Source organism: Panulirus ornatus, chromosome 8 (assembly GCF_036320965.1).
Source record: "Panulirus ornatus isolate Po-2019 chromosome 8, ASM3632096v1, whole genome shotgun sequence".
NCBI classification, from domain to species: Eukaryota; Metazoa; Arthropoda; class Malacostraca; order Decapoda; family Palinuridae; genus Panulirus; species Panulirus ornatus.
The window spans coordinates 8,744,155-8,768,334 of NC_092231.1; the positions used below are offsets into that span (position 1 = coordinate 8,744,155).

Below are 24,180 nucleotides of genomic sequence, written 5' to 3' on the forward strand. Positions count from 1 at the left end.
GCGCTGGGAGGAAGTGTTCTGTATTATGTGCGGGCTGGAGAGGCGGAGGCGGAGAGGCTGCTGTTGCTGCTGCTCTTGCTGGCCCCAAACGAAGAAGGTGCCTGAGAAGGGCCGACATGGAGATAGCGGTGCGTTTGGTGGGTGTAAAGGCCGCGTGCTTGGTGGGTTCCACGCTACGTGGTGTTTCCCTTCGCAGTTGGTACATTTGGATATCATTTTTTTCTCACCTCTTTTTTTTTTTATCTAATGTAGCGAGGCACAGTTCTTGTGTTGTGTGCCTCATTGCGCATATACCGCATCTGTCCTTGTTGGAGGTCATTGACTGGTGGTGCCCAAACATCTGAATGGTTCAGGCATGCAAGGTCGCATCTCGTATTTGCCTCAGACTTTTAGATCTAATGCGACTTGCTGTAGATCCATAAGCGGGTGATGACAACCTGCCGAGTCTGTGTTAGTTTCGTCTGTCAGCGGAATGCAGCGGTCAGCCTCCAGATCCATAGGGATGGTTCCCCAAGGGATAGCCGGATTGAGTCTCTTTCACGGCCGTGTTCGAGTCCTTTGAAAGGACGATACCCAGGGCATTGGCTGAGGAGGCGTCTTTTGGGTGGAGAATCATCTCCCTCTTTAAGGTTTTTTTTGGTGTGACTGTGAAGATGGATGGCATTGGGTAACTTTTTCTCTAAGCCAGAGATGGTTCTATGGGACGTGTGTTGCCTCTGTGGCGTTGGTGTGGGTTGTCGTTGTGGCGTTGGTGTGGGTTGTCGTTGTGGCGTTGGTGTGGGGTGTCGTTGTGGCGTTGGAGTGGGTTGTCGTTGTGGCGTTGGTGTGGGGTGTCGTTGTGGCGTTGGTGTGGGGTGTCGTTGTGGCGTTGGTGTGGGGTGTCGTTGTGGCGTTGGTGTGGGGTGTCGTTGTGGCGTTGGTGTGGGGTGTCGTTGTGGCGTTGGTGTGGGGTGTCGTTGTGGCGTTGGTGTGGGTTGTCGTTGTGGCGTTGGTGTGGGTTGTCGTTGTGGCGTTGGTGTGGGGTGTCGTTGTGGCGTTGGTGTGGGTTGTCGTTGTGGCGTTGGTGTGGGTTGTCGTTGTGGCGTTGGTGTGGGGTGTCGTTGTGGCGTTGGTGTGGGTTGTCGTTGTGGCGTTGGTGTGGGTTGTCGTTGTGGCGTTGGTGTGGGGTTGTCGTTGTGGCGTTGGTGTGGGTTGTCGTTGTGGCGTTGGTGTGGGGTGTCGTTGTGGCGTTGGTGTGGGGTGTCGTTGTGGCGTTGGTGTGGGGTGTCGTTGTGGCGTTGGTGTGGGTTGTCGTTGTGGCGTTGGTGTGGGGTGTCGTTGTGGCGTTGGTGTGGGTTGTCGTTGTGGCGTTGGTGTGGGGTGTCGTTGTGGCGCTCGGGTCACTTGGGGGTGTCCTGGAAAACGCAGCTGGGGCCTTGGGTTCAAGTCACACGTCGGTTCGATGCTATCATTCTCGAACACCCTGTGCGAACACATCATTTACGCTGGGTCACTGTTGCTATCCACACTTATAGTCCAATGATCAACCCTGTGTCATTAGACTTCCATATTCGGTCGGTACGCAGCGTTTCAGTGTGTATCGCTAGTTTCTCTTTATATCACTATGGTCGTTGCTTATGGCAATCACGCATAGGATTCTCCGTCTGTCTGTTATCTGCAAGACGCCTAATAGGCGGACAACACTCCATGCAACTCACACCGTCTGGGTTTGGAAAGTACGTCCTAACAGTTAAGCACTGAGCGTTCTCATCGTTTAGTTTGCTTGTTTCAGTTGGGTTTTACATCCATCGACCTGTGAGGAAGAAGGACATTAGGCCTGCAACCCTATCTAGTATATGACTGATGTCATCCCTAAATACCTATCCTAAAAAGAAAAAGATATATATATATATATATATATATATATATATATATATATATATATATATATATATATATATATATATATATATTATCCCTGGGGATAGGGGAGAAAGAATACTTCCCATGTATTCCCTGCGTGTCGTAGAAGGCGACTAAAAGGGGAGGGAGCGGGTGGCTGGAAATCCTCCCCTCTCTTTTTTTTCAATTTTCCAAAAGAAGGAACAGAGAAGGGGGCCAGGTGAGGATATTCCCTCAAAGGCCCAGTCCTCTGTTCTTAACGCTACCTCGCTGATGCGGGAAATGGCGAATAGTACGAAAAAAAAAAAAAAATATATATATATATATATATATATATATATATATTGTTACGAATTCAACACTTATTCAGGCAAGGTCGCCAGTAACATATGTTACAAATACTACTGTTCCTTGTCTTGCAAGGACGTTCTAGATTTGTCAAGTGGCACAACTCAGGATAACACAATAATAAAGTTATGGGATTGAATTAAAGACCAGCATTACACTAAATCTACTTATAATGAAAGAATTCAAGTGTACAAAGATAGGCACATAAATCAAGCATGAAACATTACGTTAACACTGATCATAAGAGTTAACATTAAACATGGGGTAACATTCGTACGTGACTTAACATTCCAGATAAGATTTCAAGCCAGGAGTTCTCTTTCCTCTAAGGCAGTTCTTCGATAACATTACACTAATAATTATAACGGGCTTATAGCACAGCAGGGCTTACAGGCTTACAACACAGCAGGACTTACAGCAGGGGTGGACCACTTACCTCGCTGGGCTAGAAAGAGAGAGACTCAGCGGGTGTCATGGGTATATAAGCGTTCCCTGCTAGCTATACAACCTTACATTTTGATTGGCTATGAGCTTCAGTTACATTCTGATTGGTTGGAGGAACAGTTACACAAACTGCGTAGATCACCCTCCCTCTGGTAAGCCTGCAGCGAGACATGTCCAGTACGGGTGGCGAAATATTCCGCAGCTGATGACAACTTACTCCCCCCCCCCTCGGAGAAGGGTCGGGGTGCTCAAGGACAAATGACACGTTATATACGCGAACATGTGAGCACAGGCACACGTGTGAGAAACTGCAGAAGCTGGTGACTGAGTTTGGTAAAGTGTGTGGAAGAAGAAAGTTAAGAGTAAATGTGAATAAGAGCAAGGTTATTAGGTACAGTAGGGTTGAGGGTCAAGTCAATTGGGAGGTGAGTTTGAATGGAGAAAAACTGGAGGAAGTGAAGTGTTTTGGATATCTGGGAGTGGATCTGGCAGCGGATGGAACCATGGAAGCGGAAGTGGATCATAGGGTGGGGGAGGGGGCGAAAATCCTGGGAGCCTTGAAAAATGTGTGGAAGTCGAGAACATTATCTCGGAAAGCAAAAATGGGTATGTTTGAAGGAATAGTGGTTCCAACAATGTTGTATGGTTGCGAGGCGTGGGCTATGGATAGAGTTGTGCGCAGGAGGATGGATGTGCTGGAAATGAGATGTTTGAGGACAATGTGTGGTGTGAGGTGGTTTGATCGAGTAAGTAACGTAAGGGTAAGAGAGATGTGTGGAAATAAAAAGAGCGTGGTTGAGAGAGCAGAAGAGGGTGTTTTGAAATGGTTTGGGCACATGGAGAGAATGAGTGAGGAAAGATTGACCAAGAGGATATATGTGTCGGAGGTGGAGGGAACGAGAAGAGGGAGACCAAATTGGAGGTGGAAAGATGGAGTGAAAAAGATTTTGTGTGATCGGGGCCTGAACATGCAGGAGGGTGAAAGGAGGGCAAGGAATAGAGTGAATTGGAGCGATGTGGTATACAGGGGTTGACGTGCTGTCAGTGGATTGAATCAAGGCATGTGAAGCGTCTGGGGTAAACCATGGAAAGCTGTGTAGGTATGTATATTTGCGTGTGTGGACGTGTGTATGTACATGTGTATGGGGGGGGGGGGGGTTGGGCCATTTCTTTCGTCTGTTTCCTTGCGCTACCTCGCAAACGCGGGAGACAGCGACAAAGTATAAAAAAAAAAAAAAAAAAAAAAAATATATATATATATATATATATATATATATATATATATATATATATATATAAAGAAGTATAATTCTGATATCATAATGATAAAGATAAATGATGGAAAGATAAGATCGTGTGGGTATCGAGTTGACATGGCGTGAAAAGAAGCACCGAGTCGGCACAGCGCGACTCACTTTCCATCAGGAAAGTTTACCCTATTTTCTCTGTATATATACATATCTTATCTTCATAATTGCTCTTGTACAAGGAAGAGAGGAGGAGGGGGAAAGGTAGGAGGAGGAGAAGAGGAGGAGGTGGTGGTGGGCAGCTGCAGTGCATATGAGTTGAACACACACACACACACACACACACACTCTCACACACACACACACACATACACACCAACAGAAAACGAACGTGGTCCTTACAGGACGACAAGACGTTGTCATGAGGATGTGGCAACAACGCTTACGAGGGTTTAGCACTACCCCTTTCCAACGAGTGTCACTCACTGCTCAGCCGGGTCTCCGTACACACGGTTACTCAAACGTCCGAGGAAGATCAGAACCTCTGTCACCTCTTATCACCACATTGCTCCTAGACTGCATCGAGTGAGTCGCACGGTGAGTTACAATTGAGTAGTGATGGTCACCTGGGCAAGTTTATAGCTTATCCCATGATCATCTCGAGAGTGGTAGAAGCACATAGAGGATTACAAGGGTCGTAGTCGGTGAGATCCCAAGTGGGTGATGTGACATAGGGTGTTACAAAGTCAGTGTAGATGTGTGTTTTTTTACGTAGCATCAGTTTTGCAAGTTATAGTGACTCAAAATTTCAGGTATCTTGTTATTATTAATAGAGTGTTATCACATTTCTGTGCTTCGATATTCTTTAACGTCCATATCTAAAAGGCTCTATTTTCTTGTGTCTTTTTTTCTTAAGACACAGTGTTCTAGTTTCTGCCCACAAACTTTAGAAACTGACAGTGACGCATTCACTGCACAGGGTCGAGTGCATAGGTTTCGAAACCTGGTTGCGGCAATTGGTCCACAGTCAACCCAGCTGCTCATCCACCCTTATCGGTTGATTGATAATATGAATACCTGGCTTAGGCTACGATTTTTTATTTTTCTATTATTTGCTTTGTCGCTGTCTCCCGCGTTTGCGAGGTAGCGCAAGGAAACAGACGAAAGAATGGCCCAACCCACCCACATACACATGTAAATACATACACGTCCACACACGCAAATATACATACCTATACATCTCAACGTATACATATATATACACACACAGACATATACATATATACACATGTACATAATTCATACTGTCTGCCTTTATTCATTCCCATCACCACCCCGCCACGCATTACACATATATATTACACTTCTCAAGTGCCACAGCGAAACATTACATTAAAGAGAAGTTTTTGGGATACATACCTGTTTTTCCTCCAGGTAAATGTTCAGAAACTTAGATCTTTTGAGAGAATGTGTTATATAGGATTAGAAAAAGTCGAAAACATTAGATGAATTCCGCAGCTCGGCTGATCAAGAGGAGAATAAGATATCTTAACGGTCAATCCTCGAGAGCCCAGTCTTCACACAGAAATTGTGGGAAGCAGCGGCCAGGCGCATAGTGCGCATCGTGTCCTTTGTGGAAGGAACACACACACACACACACACACACACACACACACAAGCAGCTTATCATACATACATCTGAGTCGGTAGAATGGAAGATGAAGGTCAACCCTGCTTGCAATACGTCAAAATCACTCGACGCTCAAGCGCAGGACAAGGATGGCCTGGAAACACAATGATTCAGTCTGCATCCTCATACAATGGCAGCAGATGATTGTCGTGTATTTATCCTTGCCCACCTAAGCTTACTTCCTGTGTTTAGGGAATAGATATCTGGGATTGGTTTGAAAGAGAGGGAGACGCTGGTGTCTAGCTATACTGCGTCTTAGGTGCATTGCCTCAAACCCCATCCCCAGTCTGTTTAAAGCATTGCCTCAACCTCTAACCCCTTTGTCTCTTAGAGCCATCGCCTTAACCCCACCGCCTATAACCCAACCCACACTTACCGTCTTCCCGCATTGGAGTTCGTTCCGGCAGAACTCCCACCAATTTGATCATTTGCTTCGTTGGGAGAGGTGGTCGTCCTTCGGCGTTCCTCAAGGAACCGAATCGTCAGCAACTTGCCATACACTTGCTTGCGTCTGACTCAAGAGACATGGCTCAGGCTGCGATTGTCTGTCGACTAGACATTCCCTCATGTATCACACATCTTTCTGTAGCTCTCCGAACTTCTTTTTTTTTTCTTTTTTTTTTCCTGTGTGTTACAGAAAGAGGAACAGGTCACGTATGTATTATGAGAAGGGAAGGGAAATAATAATTCAACTCTGACTTACCTAACTTACCTGAGTTTCAGGGTCATATAACAGTTAACCAGTGCTTTCTCACTGCCGTCTCCATACATTGATGGTGGAAGTTATGGGAAAGCAGTAATTTTCTGTCAGATTCATCCTACTCACTTAAAGAAAAACCATCAAAAGGGAATAAACTGTCAAGTGAAATACTAGGCAACAGTACTAATGAATCAGATGCATGTACCAAATGTGTCACACAGACGAAGGCACCGAGTCAATGCAATAATAGAGACGAGAAAGATCATTTACCAAAAGGCAACCTCAGAAAATGATATATATATATATATATATATATATATATATATATATATATATATATATATATATATATATATATACATATATGGTGTGGGAGGTAAGTTGTTAGAAGCAGTGAAAAGTTTTTATCGAGGATGTAAGGCATGTGTACGTGTAGGAAGAGAGGAAAGTGATTGGTTCTCAGTGAATGTAGGTTTGCGGCAGGGGTGTGTTATGTCTCCATGGTTGTTTAATTTGTTTATGGATGGGGTTGTTAGGGAGGTGAATGCAAGAGTTTTGGAAAGAGGGGCAAGTATGAAGTCTGTTGAGGATGAGAGAGCTTGGGAAGTGAGTCAGTTGTTGTTCGCTGATGATACAGCGCTGGTGGCTGATTCATGTGAGAAACTGCAGAAGCTGGTGACTGAGTTTGGTAAAGTGTGTGAAAGAAGAAAGTTAAGAGTAAATGTGAATAAGAGCAAGGTTATTAGGTACAGTAGGGTTGAGGGTCAAGTCAATTGGGAGGTGAGTTCGAATGGAGAAAAACTGGAGGAAGTGAAGTGTTTTAGATATCTGGGAGTGGATCTGGCAGCGGATGGAACCATGGAAGCGGAAGTGGATCATAGGGTGGGGGAGGGGGCGAAAATTCTGGGAGCCTTGAAGAATGTGTGGAAGTCGAGAGCATTATCTCGGAAAGCAAAAATGGGTATGTTTGAAGGAATAGTGGTTCCAACAATGTTGTATGGTTGCGAGGCGTGGGCTATGGATAGAGTTGTGCGCAGGAGGATGGATGTGCTGGAAATGAGATGTTTGAGGACAATGCGTGGTGTGAGGTGGTTTGATCGAGTAAGTAACGTAAGGGTAAGAGAGATGTGTGGAAATAAAAAGAACGTGATTGAGAGAGCAGAAGAGGGTGTTTTGAAATGGTTTGGGCACATGGAGAGAATGAGTGAGGAAAGATTGACCAAGAGGATATATGTGTCGGAGGTGGAGGGAACGAGAAGAGGGAGACCAAATTGGAGGTGGAAAGATGGAGTGAAAAAGATTTTGTGTGATCGGGGCCTGAACATGCAGGAGGGTGAAAGGAGGGCAAGGAATAGAGTGAATTGGAGCGATGTGGTATACCTGGGTTGACGTGCTGTCAGTAGATTGAATCAAGGCATGTGAAGCGTCTGGGGTAAACCATGGAAAGCTGTGTAGGTATGTATATTTGCGTGTGTGGACGTATGTATATACATGTGTATGGGGGTGGGTTGGGCCATTTCTTTCGTCTGTTTCCTTGCGCTACCTCGCAAGCGCGGGAGACAGCGACAAAGTATAATAAATAATATAAATATATTTATGGTGATATACTTCTATGCATCGTATTGTGATTTTATATAAGATTTTGTCTTGTCTGTTGCAGGTTTTCTGTGGTCATTTATATTCGAACTACAGTACATTTTCTTTAATTTTTTTTTTCTTTTTACCGTCCGGTTGTTTGGTTTTCATGTTCATCCTTCTTACATTAAACATACGACCCCCCCCTCCATATCCCCTTTTCCATATAACAAAGTAAATGGCAGTATTTCCAAAAGTTCTTGTTCAAAACCGCTTCATGCTCAACCTAGGAGCCTAGGAATAGGGATCTCTAGAAACGGAGAGCAGAAACGGGGTGATTGGAACAATGATCTCCCAAAGGTTACTAGTAGGTCATTCACTGTTATCTGCAACTGGGGTAGATGGCCCGTGTAGATCATTCAATGTCATACGGGCCATCTGGGGTAGATGGCCCGTATACTAATATACTTGTTACTTCCTCTTCGACTCTTATCTACAACTTCATCCAAATATCTACAACTTCAAATCCAAATATCTACAACTTCATCCAAATATCTACAACTTCAAATCCAAATATCTACAACTTCATCCAAATATCGGGAGTCGGCTTTTCCAACAGTTGCATCCAATATTTTTCGGACGATTAATTGTAACGTACGACTGTAACATATGACAAAGTACACTACACCATCTTCGACTGTATTTCTTCTATCTCCATTAAGCAAAGTATATCATGGACGGATGTGGAGGTATGCTAAAGAAATCCCTCTTTGCAAAGTACTCTCAGAGACGCCACTTTAATCCTAACTTTCTTCTAATGCATCTGTCCTGAAGTCTTTGGTTCTCAGACCAACCCACCCCCACCTCGCATTACATCGTCCAAAGTCTATTGCTCACACACCACCCACACACACACACAGACGCAACGATGTTAACACCTGACAATTTCAATGAACTTATACACTTACGTCGATCGTCGAGGGTAAACCATTAATAATGTCGACAGCAGCAGTAAAGTCTCCTCCAGGATCAATCTCTTCCGACACATCCTGCAATTTAAACGCCAAGTAAGATTCTCTCTCTCTCTCTCTCTCTCTCTCTCTCTCTCTCTCTCTCTCTCTCTCTCTCTCTCTCTCTCTCTCTCTCTCTCCTCTTTTCTTGAAGGACAAAGATGCTAACTTCACAGTACACACAAAACATTCTTGCCCTCTAGCGTGATTAGAAATATATATATATATATATATATATATATATATATATATATATATATATATATATATATATATATATATATATAACTGGCATGAAAGGGAAATAGACAAAACCTGGCAACTGTCAGCCCACACCATGTGACCTTGATTTACTTTGTGAAATGACATGAATCATAGAGAGCCACATAACTTTCACCCTAACGACCAGTGACGATGCACTACATTGTTCCCGATGAAGTAACCACTTTAACCACATTATCTAGATGAAGTGACCTCACGCTCCATTACCATCTCACAGCACCACTGAGTAGTATTCTCACAACACCACTGAGTAGTATTCTCACAACACCACTGAGTAGTATTCTCACAACACCACTGAGCAGTATTCTCACAACACCACTGAGCAGTATTCTTTCAACACCACTGAGTAGTATTCTCACAACACCACTGAGTAGTATTCTCACAACACCACTGAGTAGTATTATCACAACACCATTGACTAGTATTCTCACAACACCACTGAGCAGTATTCTCACAACACCACTGAGCAGTATTCTCAAAACACCACTGAGCAGTATTCTTTCAACACCACTGAGTAGTATTCTCACAACACCACTGAGTAGCATTCTCACAACACCACTGAGTAGTATTCTCACAACACCACTGAGCAGTATTCTTTCAACACCACTGAGTAGTATTCTTTCAACACCACTGAGTAGTATTCTCACAACACCACTGAGCAGTATTCTTTCAACACCACTGAGTAGTATTCTCACAACACCACTGAGCAGTATTCTCACAAAACCACTCAGCAGTATTCTCACAAAACCACTCAGCAGTATTCTCACAAAACCACTGAGCAGTATTCTCACAACACCACTGAGCAGTATTCTCACAACACCACTGAGTAGTATTCTCACAACACCACTGAGTAGTATTCTCACAACACCACTGAGCAGTATTCTCACAACACCACTGAGCAGTATTCTCACAACACCACTGAGTAGTATTCTCACAACACCACTGAGCAGTATTCTCACAACACCACTGAGTATCAGTCCCAAGATATACAGTCAGCGCAGTGGAAATATAATGACTGCGTGTTGTTCATTTTCTTTTATCTATCTCAAACGAGGGACCTGGGTACGAGATCATATTCTCTTGATGCGCAATTGCATCACTCCTCCAGTACTCCCTCCCTCCTTTCTCCTTGCGTTGATTGGCAACGTAGAAAAATCCTCGACAGCGAACGAAACGATTGTAACATCGAGAGAAAGACTACATAAGGAGGAGCTTTATCTTAGGAAGGTCTGGAAAGTGTATAATACACCCGAGAGAGGGGGGGGGGGTGAACTGTATCTTGGATACTCCAGGGAACAGATAACCACACACTCGATAGCCGGTCAGAAAACAGACCACCACACACTCCAGCAGCAGCCCCCCCAACACACTCTCTGAGCGTTCGGCGAGGCCTTTTCTTCTTCTTATGATTAATGCCATTGTGGCCCATTATCAGTGACCCAGAGCGTTCCTCTCCTCCCAAACAAGTGACGGACGAAGCTACGTTTACAACATTAGTTGTAAAAGTAGTTTAGAACAAGTTCGTCTCAGTGACTCATGCGTTCATTAACGTCTGTCCCTCTCTATTTTTTGTTTTTGTTTTGTTTTCTATCTGTCAGCACGCCTAAGCAACTCAATCGATCATGTCAATGAAATGAAATAAGATCGAGTCCCTTTTGATAAATAAAAGTCACGTCATTAAACCTATTGATACGTAGTATAGTTGATCTGTATTATAGTGGAAAAAAAAAAGAGAAGAAATCTACCACAGTAGTTTACTTCACTGAGTCTGGCTACCATACGATCAAAGGTACAGAGAAAGGAACGTACCCATAATCTGAAAATGTCATTCTACTGGGAGTCAATAGTCAGACTAGTTCTTGGTATCTGTTAAGATAAGCTCAGGGGGTGGGTGAATGCTCCTCTCTCTCTCTCTCTCTCTCTCTTGCTGCCCCATCCATTCTCGTCGCCACGCCGCCACACATGAAATGGCACCCCCCCCTTCCCCCCTCTCCCCCTCAGCGCGCGCGCGAGAGAGGTAGCGCTAGGAGAAGACAACAAAGGCCACATTCGTTCACACTCAGTCTCTAGCTGTCATGTAATAATGCACCGAAACCACAGCTCCCTTTCCACATCCAGGTCCCACAAAACTTTCCATGGTTCACCCCAGACGCTTCACATGCCCTGGTTCAATCCATTGTTACGAACTTGTGTGTTCGTTATCACGAATCTGCGCGTTCGTTGTGTTTATGATAGAGAATTTGTATGCTTAAGTAAGCGATAAGTTTGTAATAATGACATTTCTCTGGGTCAAGGAGTTACTAACAACTGAATAAACAAAGCATTCGGTTCTTGTTCTGTTCTTATACAACATTTACGTTGCTCAAGTCTAAAATAGAGATCTTTACCAGCCTGCCCGATATAAAACATTACAGCTTTTACAAGGAATTCTGTAAACACAGCCCACAGAATCGTCTGGCGAGTTTTTTTTTTTTTTCTATTTAGATGCTACTAATAGTATTGTTATTGCTGAAGGTTACATTCACATTGAAGGATTTAAGTAAGATGGGGACTAACATAAAATTATCAAGAAATGGGATAACTAGAAGATTCTTTGTATCAAGAAGTTTGAACTTAACTCTATCAAATGATTCTTTTTCCAACTCGAGAGATTTTTCAGTGAAAGATCTAGGATACAATAAAATAATATGGATTATTTTTTTTGCTAATTAGTTAGATAGCTTATATGTGTTTTTACAGCCAGAGATAATTTACAGTTTGTGCAAAATGTCCGAGATTCAGTTAGAAAATAGGAATTCTCAAAATTACACCTTTAGAATTAATAATACCCCTGGTATTACACCAATCTATTTTGGCCTAAGAATTTTTGTATTGTCATTTTCAGAGTGAAGGTAAATGATGACGGATACAACACAACAGAAGAGAAGCGCAGACGTGCCACTGATAGACTTGGGTGAAATTGGTAAGTTACACCCCCTTCCCTCACCATGACTACTGTATCGACGACGTTATACATCTAAGTGTAGTCTTGTAGTGTCATGGTGTGGCATTTATGACACTTGCCTGGAGTTTTTGTCATTGAGTGCCATACTTAATGTTGCCTAGGGAGTTTTCGTCATGTTTTGTAGTGCATGACAGCTGATGCTGTTGTGCGAAATGCCTTCTCACGAATCATGAACACCATGGCGGCTTGACAACACCTAGCGAACAAGACCCTATACTCTCCACTCCGGGGGGTTTTCCTTCTTATTTCCGTAAAGCAAAAACAAAACAAATCACGAACAAAAACATTTATTTTCCTTTTTTGTCATTTAGATTCCCCTATGCGGAATTAGAATGGTGCCACTGGTCAAGGACTGTTGGTAGATGGGCCATATGCATAGTGAGGAGTGGATGTAGTCTGAGAATTATCTTGAACTCCTGACGTTGACGGCCTTCATAACTCCCCCTGGCAATGGATAGGCTTCGAACCCAAACCAGCCAACGAAGCAACTAGCCAACCAACCAACCACATCAGTAGGCACTTAGGCTGGGAAGCTAGAGACCAGCAGACAAGGTGGTAGGCGAACCAGCAGGGCAAACAGATTGACACAGTCCAGTAACGCTCAATGCCAGTAGACAAATGACGCTAACCAGTGTATATGCCAATACGTTCAGCACTGCTGCTGCTGCTGTACCCGAACTTACCTCGTCCAGCGATTGGTCCGTGTGAAGCTTCCTGCTGCCTCACGAGAATGACTCGTGTTCGAACGACAGACAACCGCTTCGTTGGCTACCATGAAACTGGTTCATTTAGGTTCGTCTTCTTCTCCCTTCTCCTCCTCCTCATCCTTCCGTTATCGTTCATTTTCACGTTCACAGTGGCCACGTCAAGTATACTGGTATGGATTAGGACAGCGTCAATGTCAACCATGCACTACTGATGTGTACTGAAAATGCATCGTGTGAAACATCGGATGAGGATTACGACCTGAATGGTGGTGTGTGTGTGTGTGTGCACGCGCGCTTGTTCTGGTTCGCTTGTACGTTTTCAAACCACACCTTTTATTTCTTTTTTATCTAAGTGTAGGATATTTCTAAACAATACATATCACCAAAAGTCTACTGCAAAATCCAGCATTTTGTGGCAATGTGGTGATCATACCAAATCATATTGGTACGGTGTCTGAACCAGTATACACAAATCGTGTCAACCCTCCAACGACGATGCGGTCTTCCCTACCACCCACTCACCTATTCCCCTATCCCTAGTCTCTCGATCTATCCCATCCCCCTCCCCCTGTCTTGCCTATCATCTCCCACATCTCCAGTATAGCCAACCCCTCTGCTCACCTACTTCTCAGTCACTCTTGCCAATTTGCCAGGGGTTTCTACAGCTCCCTACAGTATACCAGACTCTGCTCTTAATTCGTGTGTGTGTGTGTGTGTGTGTGTGTGCTCTGTAAGTGAAGAAAGTTTGTTGTCACACACACACACACACACACTTTGGCTGGCAGACAAGGTTTGATGATCCGACGATCACGGTCATAAATAACTTTACATTTCTGGTGTAAGTTCACGAAGGACATGATAAAGTGGTGTTATGTAACAGCTCTCAAAATAAACCTTCGAAAGCTAATATGTTGATCTACCCAGTCTTAAACAGATACAGAGGTGCATATAACCATTCCAAAGGGTAAAATCCATCGTAAGACTCATCACACACACACCACTACAGTAATTTAACACTGGTTTTAGAAACTTAGACATTGTTAGTATTACATTTGTGATCGTGTTATTCACTCGCGTGTTTGTATGATGACAGAGATAACAATACACATCTTTCATTCCATCGATCAAATACAAACTTATATGACCCCTTTCATTCCAATAGCGATGTTGTTCACCTCTTATGTTCACATCGAGGTATACTTGTGTCGTCAAGCTAATACCCTGACATCATCAACTTATCAAATAACCTCCTCAGCTCTTGGTGTGGGCGTGTGTTGCTACACAGACATCAAAGTGATTTGCGCTTGACCCTCAAGCTGTGTGGTAGAGTCTGACTGGGCCCAGCCATCGCCTCTCAGTGGGACACATCTCATTATCATCTTAGTGTGAAAGAGTTCAAGTGGAATCATACCACTGGATTCTAACGAGGTTGTTTGTGACGATAGAAGAAGAGATCAGAGAGTTATAAGTTCATGTAGCAAACGCAGAAAAACGCACACAGATACATCATAAAAGAAATATACAGTAGATTGTTATGTAGCAGACGCAATGAATGTCAGTTGAACGAGATGTCTATGAAGTCTAAAATTCTGTGTCAGTAACACTATGTAGCACACTCACTCCCAAGTGAGAAATTCCACCGTAGCCACAACAACAACATTAAGATTCATAAACCCCGCGCTCAGAGACATTAGTGGAGAAGTGAGACGGGGACAGCTGAACCATAATGTACATTAAAAAAAAAACAAGTGAGTAACCTGAGCCAAATGAGAGATATTTGCATCAGCTGTGAAGGCTTGGGTTAGGAGAAGGATGGATGGCCAAGGGTGTAAATGTAAACTGTGGCAAATAAGATAACCTCCCTCATACCAACAGGTCTGGAGCACAAGGATGAGCCTAGCGAGGAGGAGTGGCAACGTGTGGCCCGTCAGATGTATGATGCTCTCACGACGCTCGGCTGCGCGTACCTCATCGAACATGGCATTCCAAAAGATGAGGTGAGAGACAGACATTAAGATACATAATGGACACTGCAAAAGAAAAAAAATAGCAACGAAGAATTATTAAGAATATTAGCAAGATCAATGCAGACAGTTACAGGATAGAATGTATAAAGCAATTAAACACGCTTAAAACATGAAGCAAGAATTCACGACTGAATGTTACTTATTCATCATTTCCATTATCACTTTGTAATTTATTGTAAATTACTTTACTGGTTACAATTATCTTTTTATATTTGCAGTTCAGCTACATTACCCAGCAAGGTATTGGCGGAAAGGGTCAACAGTAAACTTTAAACAAGAGAAGAAGAAAAATCTGTTTATTCATGTTTTATGTCATTCCAGTATGGTTGGACTTTATGTAACTAGACTATGAAAAATGCCATCAGTCAAATGTATTCATTGTGAGATTGGGGATAACTGGATGCAAATTGAGTTGACTTACTACGTATGATGTATAGGGGATGTCTCGTAGGCGTAGTTCTTTTATTTCTTCCTTATACGTTGGTCTGTGCTTCACCTATAGCCTCGTTTTCTTCACGTTCGAGATAATGGCCAAACCCAATTAATTCGACGCGTCGTCGTCTCAGACGAAAGAAGGTTTGGGTGGCACATAGTATTGTCTTGGGTAAGAGAGTATGGCCCACATTCTCTCATATGACCCAGATATAAGACAGGTAACTCAAGGAAAGACCAGACCAGACTTAGATCATCAGACGAAAGAATGATATCAGTGCGTCTCAGGAAGGCAAAATTGTTGTTGACAGCCTTGTTGTCAGATTCAAACAGCTTGATATGCTTCAGTTACTTCGCATCACAACTTCGAACAAAGTGACCCCAAAAATTAATCTAGTTGATTGCATTTTGTTTTCTTATGGGAAGCGACAGCGCGGGATACCAAATACGACTTACATGAACAGTTGAACGTCTACATCACACTGACAGATCGATCAGGTCAGATTTAATGGTAGGAAATACATAGTCAATAAATAATCCAAAAACTTAGCGTTCTTGAGAATCTCGTCTGTATGCCTTCTCTTTCCACTCTAATTCACAAGTTTTTTGATTTCGACCACCATCAGAAATACTCGCGAAAGAATCCATCGGTCCGTTGCTATATTTGAATTCCTTTATATATTCTTCCGAACCTGGTCACCTGTAAGGACTATTGGGAGTGGAGCCAGACTGAGTGCCGACATTTCCAGGTTGGAATCTTTTGCTTTAAAAGATTAGCATTTGATACTTTAGCCCTTGGTGAACTTATCACTAGACATTACTGTTTTGTTTCCATATACTGTGACTCTCGTATCCCTATGATGTAATAGTGACTGTGATCATTTGAAATGATTGATCTTTCATTTGTGATTCCAATATTCCCACTCAACAGCGAGACAGATCAAGAGGATGCACCACTATATGAGGGCATGTATTTTGTATGCTTGGGGTATCTAATCCTCAACTCCCGATGGTGCAGGCTGGCGAAGGGGCAAAGACTCTCCATCTTCCCGAGAGCAGATGTTAGACTCGTTCTTTAAGAGGGAATAATACTCCCCCTTTTTAAAACCATGTTGTTTCTTTCACCAGATGGAAAGCACGTTAGCCTCAGGGAAAACCTTCTTTAACCTTGACCAGGACACGAAGAACCGCTATGAAAGGGACTTTATCACGTTCCAAGGTTACGTCGCTTCTGATACAGAGAAGTATGTTTCATGCCTTAAACTAATTCACACTTTATGGAATGAGTTTTCTCATGTATGTTGCCTTATATGACTTATTTGCATTAGACTTTACACTAGTGATGGAATATCATCTTAACCTCTAAACGTACATTTCTCTCTCTCTCTCTCTCTCTCTCTCTCTCTCTCTCTCTCTCTCTCTATATATATATATATATATATATATATATATATATATATATATATATATATCATCCATGGGGATGGGGAGAAAGAATACTTCCCACGTATTCCCTGCGTGTCGTAAAAGGCGACTAAAAGGGGAGGGAGCGGGGGGCTGGAAATCCTCCCCTCCCGTTTTTTTTTTTTTTTTTCTTTAATCTTCCAAAAGAAGGAACAGAGAAGGGGGCCAAGTGAGGATATTCCCTCATAGGCTCAGTCCTCTGTTCTAAACGCTACCTCGCCAACGCATGAAACGGCGAATATATATATATATCCACAACAGCTACGACAACGCCCACGAGCTGCACGAAGGCTTTACCTTTCATACCGAGAGATCAAGGTTTCCCGACGAAGAGGTTCCGTCGCTGAGGAGGAATTCAATACCCTTCCTGAAGTCCTGCAAGACCCTCGCCTACAGACTTATGACCACCTTATCCCTGAGCCTAGGTACTTATATTCTTTGTTTTTCTTTTGAAGTTATAGCTAAACCTAACGTACATTCTCTCTTAAAAAAAAAAGAGAGAGAAAACGGGAGGAAGTTTAGAAGGGGTTACCTCATTTCTCATTACTTTCTTTTTTTTTTTTCTTTGAGTCCGCCTGCAATGGAGGGAAAAAAAATCTCAGTGTATTCTATGAGAATCTGAAAGAAGTCGTACGAAGCTTTCCTCAAGAGAAGAACTCAGCAGGGATAACTAAACTGTACGTTTAAAGGTAAGATGATGCATCTAGATGCCAATGAACCGCTTGAGGTCGTCTTTGTCAAGGTTGTGTCTTCGTCAGTTGACATACTAGGCTTATAACAACTACAACAACAAAAACAATAACAATAATGATAATAGTAATGATAATGATAATAATAATAATTATTATTATCATGATTATAGTGATAATAATATAATCATAATTATTATCATAGTTATAGTAGTAATGATTATAATGATAGTAATAAGGCTTTTCTTTCTGTCCGTTCCTGTCTGTAGAAAAGACGAGGATGCTACCAGACGTATGACTAACCCCCTATATGTTAATCCATATCCTCGGCAAGAGCAAAACTTGTTGGCCACATTTCATGTTTCTTGGAACAAAGATGTGACAAATGAAGATAAGTCCAAAAGTTTAGTGTTGCACTATTCTCCCAACTTAGCTAATTTAAGATCATTTCTAAAAAAAAAAAAAAAAAAAAACAAGTTCTTATAATGTTGCTCTCCAATACAATAACACCATCAGCAACACTTAGATAAATAAAAGGCCAAATCATGCAACTATTGGGAGTGTTTACGCCGTCAAATGCAAGGCATGTAAATATATTCATGTAGGCCAGACCGGCAAGACTGTAACGGAGAGGTGTTATTGGCATCTATGTTCAGTACGCAGGGATGACCTCAAAAATGCGACTGCTAACCATTGTCATGAAAATGATCACCCCTCAAAGATCTTGAAAATCCCGTTATCTTATACCCCTCTGCTAATTATACCACACGTAACGTCATTGAATTTGTCTTAATTGCTAACACTAAGAACTTTGATTTGTCCCTAGACAATTTTAAAGCCCATCCTCATTATGAGAGAATTGACAAAACACGAAAACATAAAAAAAAAAAGTTGTTCATGATACACCCAGCTACCCAGGTCAACCGCCGCCACCTGACCCATCTTAATCACTCTCCCTTACAAAGGTTACGACCAGACATAGCAGACAGTGCTTGGCCTAGAAGATTGGTGTTGTACGGAGGGGAAAAAGTGAGATGTTGGGATTTAGATAACTTTGTTAAGTACTGGCACCTGATGAGGTGTGGATTGCTTCCACAAAACATGTGCCACATCTATAGAAAAATTACATGTTGAAATTGAACTATTGAAGTGCGATTTCACTCCCATATATATATATATATATATATATATATATATATATATATATATATATATATATATATATATATAGAGAGAGAGAGAGAGAGAGAGAGAGAGAGAGAGTGAATTGGAAATTGGAACGATGTGGTATACCGGGGTCGACGTGCTGACAATGGATTGAACCAGGGCATGTGAAGCGTCTGTGGTAAACCATGGAAAGTTCTGTGGGGCCTGGATGTGGAAAGGGAGCTGTGGTTTCGGTGCATTATTACATGACAGCTAGAGACTGAGTGTGAACGAATGGGGCCTTTGTTGTCTTTTCCTAGCGCTACCTCGCACACATGAGGGCGGAGGGTGTTGTTATTCCATGTGTGGCGGGGTGGCGATGGGAATGAATAAAGGCAGACAGTATGAATTATGTACATGGGTATATATATGTATATGTCTGTGTGTGTATATATATATGTATACATTGAGATGTATAGGTATGTATATGTGCTGTGTGTGGACGTGTATGTATATACATGTGTATGTGGGTGGGTTGGGCCATTCTTTCGTCTGTTTCCTTGCGCTACCTCGCTAACGCGGGAGACAGCGACAAAGCAAAATAACAAAAATGAATAATAAATATATATATATATATATATATATATATATATATATATATATATATATATATATATATATATATATATTTCCCAAAGAAGGAACAGTGAAAGGGGGCCAGGTGAGGATATTCCCTCAAAGGCCCAGTCCTCTGTTCTTAACGCTACCTCGCTAATGCGGGAAATGGCGAATAGTATGAAAGAAAGATATATATATATATATATATATATATATATATATATATATATATATATTGCAAATTACACTAGGTAGAATATACCGTTTTCCAAAATCGTTATGCACGATATTTGTGAGAGAGTGATCGTTACATAAAACAGCTACCATAAGTCATCAAGAAACTCGTCTGGTAGATCTGTGCATACCAACCCTCCTTAAGAGAGCAGGAGTCATTGTGTTCCTTTTGAAATCCACTGGACACCATCCATGACAAATTTCTGATTCGCCTATCCTCTGAACTGTACCATATTTCAATGTATATTCAGATATCAGTAGGTATTGGGGATGACCTATGATCTAAGTGTCTCTTTGTTTTCTTAGAAAGGGTATGAAGAAAGGGCAGTCGGTCAGTCAGATTCCAACGGGTAATGTTTCATTCTTGTGCAACCAGGATTAGAGAGGGAGTACTTCAGCTCGATGCATAAGGGGATCAAAAACTCTTCAACTTCAATTCGTATCAATTACTACCCGCCTCTCTCAAAAAACTCCCTCCTTCCTGACACTACAAGATTTGGTGCTCACTGCGACTTCACTACTTTCACGCTGCTCTTCCAAGACGACGTCGGTGGCCTCCAGGTGAGTTTTGCTATTCTCATTTCCTCACCATTACTTATTCAGGATACGTTAAATGTTTACCCTAGCTAGTCTGTCTTACTTGTGGTATGATACAGACACATGCCTTTAGTTAGAGCGCCATGGAATTCCCTTGTATGACACATATACCAAAAATGATATGATTTCTAAATGCATCAAAGTTCCTTCTACGTTATTCATCAGCGAAGAAGATTCTCTCGATCAGAGACAGCAGGAACCAAGTGATTACGTCTACTATTCTCACTGGTCACGTATGAGATATTAATTAAGGGGGGGAAAACAGAGTCCTCTACATTTCCTTTGATGTAGTTTAGCCTATCAGTATATACCATGTCCGTGATCTGTCTTGAAAAGCTGGGCATTCCTGCCTTTATCTACTGCGACGATGGTAGACCTTAATAACCAGGTTAGGATCCACAATATTCATCAGTTCAAAAATGCTCCTAGCAGTTGATCTTAATCAAGAGAAACGGGATCTCATCGCACAGTGTTGTAATGTAAGGAGATTAAAAAGAGTTGTGATCAAAAAAGAGAAACGGGATCTCATCGCACAGTGTTGTAATGTAAGAAGATTAAAAAGAGTTGTGATCAAAAAAGAGAAAGGTGATCTCATCGCACAGTGTTGTAATGTAAGGAGATTAAAAAGAGTTGTGATCAAAAAAAGATAAAGATTGGCTTGTCAACTCTTCATTCCACGAAGGCTAGTAGAGCACACAATATCAGTGACCCAGTCATGATAGACCTTGATGGCAATCAGAGAAAAATATAATTTTTCTTTTTCTTCACGGTTCCTTCATATGTCAACCGAACATTTTTTTTAAGAGATTGAAGATTCTAAATGACTGGCGAAATAACAACTCTCCGTGTTATGACTCTCATATAACTACCATAAATAGATGGTATTTTGGGTCTCCCTTGTGACCAGGATTTCTTCAACAGGCTTCTGACCAAGAGGGACAGTGGCTCGACGTTGATCCCTTACCTAACGCCGTTCTCTTCATTTTGGGTGACTACGGCAAGTTCTACTCAGACGACAAATTCATCTCCTTCGTGAGTCATTCACTAAACTTGTTATCATCTTGATTTTTTTTTTTGCTTCTTTATTTAACATGACTATGATTTTGGTGTTACCGGTATCCGCCGGTTTGTGGTTAGTCTGTGGGTGGAAAAGTTACTTTCGGCAAGAATTTATATATATATATATATATATATATATATATATATATATATATATATATATATATATATATATATGGTGCCACCTCGTTGACGCAGGAAGTAGCGATGTTGTTTCCTGTGGGGTGGGGTGGCGTCGAGAATGGATGAAGGTCAGCGAGTATGAATATGTACATGGGTATATATGTATCTGGCTGTGTATGTGTATGTATATGTGTATGTATATAGGTTGATATGTATATGAACATGTGTGAGCGTGTTTATATATATATATATATATATATATATATATATATATATATATATATATATGTGTGTGTGTGCGTGTGTGTGTGTGTGAATGGATGGTCTTTCTTAGTATGTTTCCTGGCGCTAACTCTCTGACGCGGGAAGCAGCGATCATATATATATATATATATATATATATATATATATATATATATATATATATATATATATATAAAATCCTTAATCGCCGTGTCCCGCGTCAGCGAGGTAGCGTAAGGAAACAGTTGACGAGAAGCAGTGAAGTCTCCATGAAGAACGTCTCCATAGAATGAAAAGAAAATGTTTTTCAAACGTCTACATTATAATAGTCAAAAGCTCGGTTGGGGGGAAAATCGTGTCTTGAAAAAAGTCCTCACTTGACTTGACTTATGTTCACAGAGGCATCGTGTGGTGATCCCAGAGAATGAGGTGTTATGGGATAAGCCACGGATGTCCATGGCGTTCTTCGTAGCCCCTGACGACGAGACGCCCCTCAAGACCAAGAGTAAATCATCCATGATGGGATTCAAGACGATATGGGAATACGCCTACGAGATGATGATGAAACCTTACCGGGAGATAAAAGAATGAAATCTTCTCACATTGGAACACCAAACAAGTATATCTGGACACTCTTTAATTCTGTAACCACGACCCTCTTTTTTTTCTCTCTCTCTTTTTGGGTAGGACTGAGCTCTCAAATACACCTTATATTTTCTGCAATTAGTTAAGAGATCGTGGAACCTTTTTTTTTTTCAGTACTTTCTCGTAGATAATCATGGACTGTAGTCTGATGAAATCCTACTAATCGTTGTAATGGGAAACTTTTATGGAGTCCCGTTTTCATAAAACTTCTACCACGTTTCCCTTTACCGAACAGATAGTTGTGGGTTTTTACGTATATATATATACTAAAGATTTAGGTTATAAGAAAAGCGAGAGGATTTTCCCCATATTCATACCAAATTGTTGCGTATAGAAACTATCACTGAACTGAAATTTACAATCTTTAACACGGAGTTTAATCCATTCTAACTCAGCTCCATGTTAGCTCTACAAACAGCAGTCTGGTATGTGTATGGGAAATTCTCTCCTCGCTCTCTGAAGTAATTGATGTATGGAATTTTCTGGAAGCATGGTTCTCTATGACATTTTACCTAGTGAAAATAAATGGTATTGGGACGTTGATAATATTCTTTGTCTGTGACCTATTGATAAAGTTGAAAAAGTATTTCTTAACGATATTCATTGGGGGGGAACTAACCTAAAATTCATAATATTTCGTAAACCCACAAATGTCTGTTTATATATTTAATACTCATCTGTTCGTCGCAGTAAAGTTAAGCTTTGTGTTTCTTTGGGCACTTTGCGTATATAGTTCAGAAATCATTGATAGCAAACTCTGATATATGTATGATATAGGATGAAAATTACAGTACCCCCATACATTCCCTTGACACAGCTTATAATCTGCTAGAATGTTTATATGCAATGATAAACCCAAAGAACCATTTATGAACAAAAACTTGTTGGTATTACATTATATTGTGGGAACGTGTTTGATATTCCGGTTTTGTTTAAAGAATCTGAGTACGAGTGTAATTTAGGATAGTCTTATCGGATATTCATTAACTCTGAAAAGGGGTCGTATGTTTAATATTCCCTGTAAAGAGTGTGAGCAGTTTTACATTGTCCAAACTGGTAGGTTTCTTAAGAGTTCGGGTTAAGCAAAATGAAAATAGTGTTAGGTATGACCAAGAGTCTAATGCCATGTTTGTTCACATTTGAGATTTTGATCATCAATTGAATGTAGCAATGCTAAGGTTGTTAGGTACAATAATTCCGTAAAGTGTATGTATGCTTCCTAGAACATAAGTTAACTATGTTTTGTAACTAGAGAGAAGTAAGGTCGGCCAGAGTGACTTGTCCTAATGGCGGTTGGTATATGATAATCTAACTCTGTTCATCTGTTCTTAGTCTTAAGAATGGAATACACGGAAGCGCTTGACACTTTGTATTTCTTCCATTTCCTTGTGGTTTTACGTGCACTTCATGTATATTCGCTACTTGTGCACTTTTCGCAAGCACATACAAGGCCTTTATCCGAGAGCAATGAAAGAGGCGGAAGATGAGATGAATGGACGAAATCGTGTTCTTGCATCGCAAAGAATTAGAAGTGAAAATCGGACCCAAAATATTAGGAGAGTGGTCACAGAGGTCAGAAAAATAAGTGTTGTAGTAGAAAATTTGCTTTAGATCATTGAGAATAGAAAACGTAAGAGTTTCGATCCCGTTTCATTCGTTTGCTATGGTGATGTAACATGTTAATCTAATTTGGTTCCCCCTAAAACGTTTTCCTTTAAAGTCACACTGTAGGAATGGGAAACATTAATAGATTCCGTTTTGCTTTAAAGAGATCACTTTCAATAACCACCTTCAGAGGATTGAATGATGGTACTTATAGATGCAGCATTTTGTGCAAATACCATAGATGGACGTTGCCATAATGTCCTCAGGGTGTTGCATAAGAAATATATCCTTATCCTTTTGTGGGGAGCGATATCATGGGCACACATACCTTCTTATGCATAATTGTGTGTTCGAATTTGTATTCCCGCAACATTGCACATTTCTAAACCTTGTTCGATATTTCTCGCGGT

At 41.4% G+C, this 24,180-nt stretch overlaps 1 protein-coding gene and 1 long non-coding RNA gene across 3 annotated transcripts in view; one reads left to right on the forward strand and one right to left on the reverse strand.

The window, feature by feature from the left end:
- The window catches only part of LOC139749813 (uncharacterized), a 22,292-nt gene extending 13,329 nt beyond the window's left edge, over positions 1-8,963 (reverse strand). Inside the window, exons 1-2 of the long non-coding RNA XR_011713042.1 lie at positions 8,854-8,963; positions 5,987-6,234 (exon numbers count right to left, since the gene is read on the reverse strand). This is a non-coding gene — a long non-coding RNA (uncharacterized lncRNA). The remainder of the gene's footprint in view (positions 1-5,986; positions 6,235-8,853) is intronic.
- On the forward strand, positions 4,363-23,528 carry LOC139749812 (uncharacterized). 2 transcript variants are annotated; one of them, XM_071664086.1, is made up of 8 exons: positions 4,363-4,517; positions 12,062-12,139; positions 14,764-14,885; positions 16,476-16,591; positions 17,073-17,236; positions 19,875-20,059; positions 21,017-21,127; positions 21,920-23,528. In XM_071664086.1, exons 2-8 carry the CDS (start codon positions 12,073-12,075, stop codon positions 22,109-22,111), a joined length of 957 nt encoding a protein of 318 aa, XP_071520187.1. In that variant the 5' UTR covers positions 4,363-4,517; positions 12,062-12,072; the 3' UTR covers positions 22,112-23,528. The 2 variants fall into 2 exon arrangements, with proteins under 2 accessions (XP_071520187.1, XP_071520188.1); XM_071664087.1 differs by having other exon boundaries at positions 4,408-4,505.
- The last annotated feature ends 652 nt before the right edge of the window (positions 23,529-24,180 follow it).

What these genes read in the sequence shown, in the direction of transcription:
- LOC139749812 (XM_071664086.1), top strand. Translation starts at nt 12,073, where the DNA reads ATGATGACGGATACAACACAACAGAAGAGAAGCGCAGACGTGCCACTG. An exon ending in ATGGCATTCCAAAAGATGAG is followed by an intron (nt 14,886 to 16,475) that starts GTGAGAGACAGA and finishes TTCTTTCACCAG; the next exon opens with ATGGAAAGCACGTTAGCCTC. An exon ending in CACCTTATCCCTGAGCCTAG is followed by an intron (nt 17,237 to 19,874) that starts GTACTTATATTC and finishes TTGTGCAACCAG; the next exon opens with GATTAGAGAGGGAGTACTTC.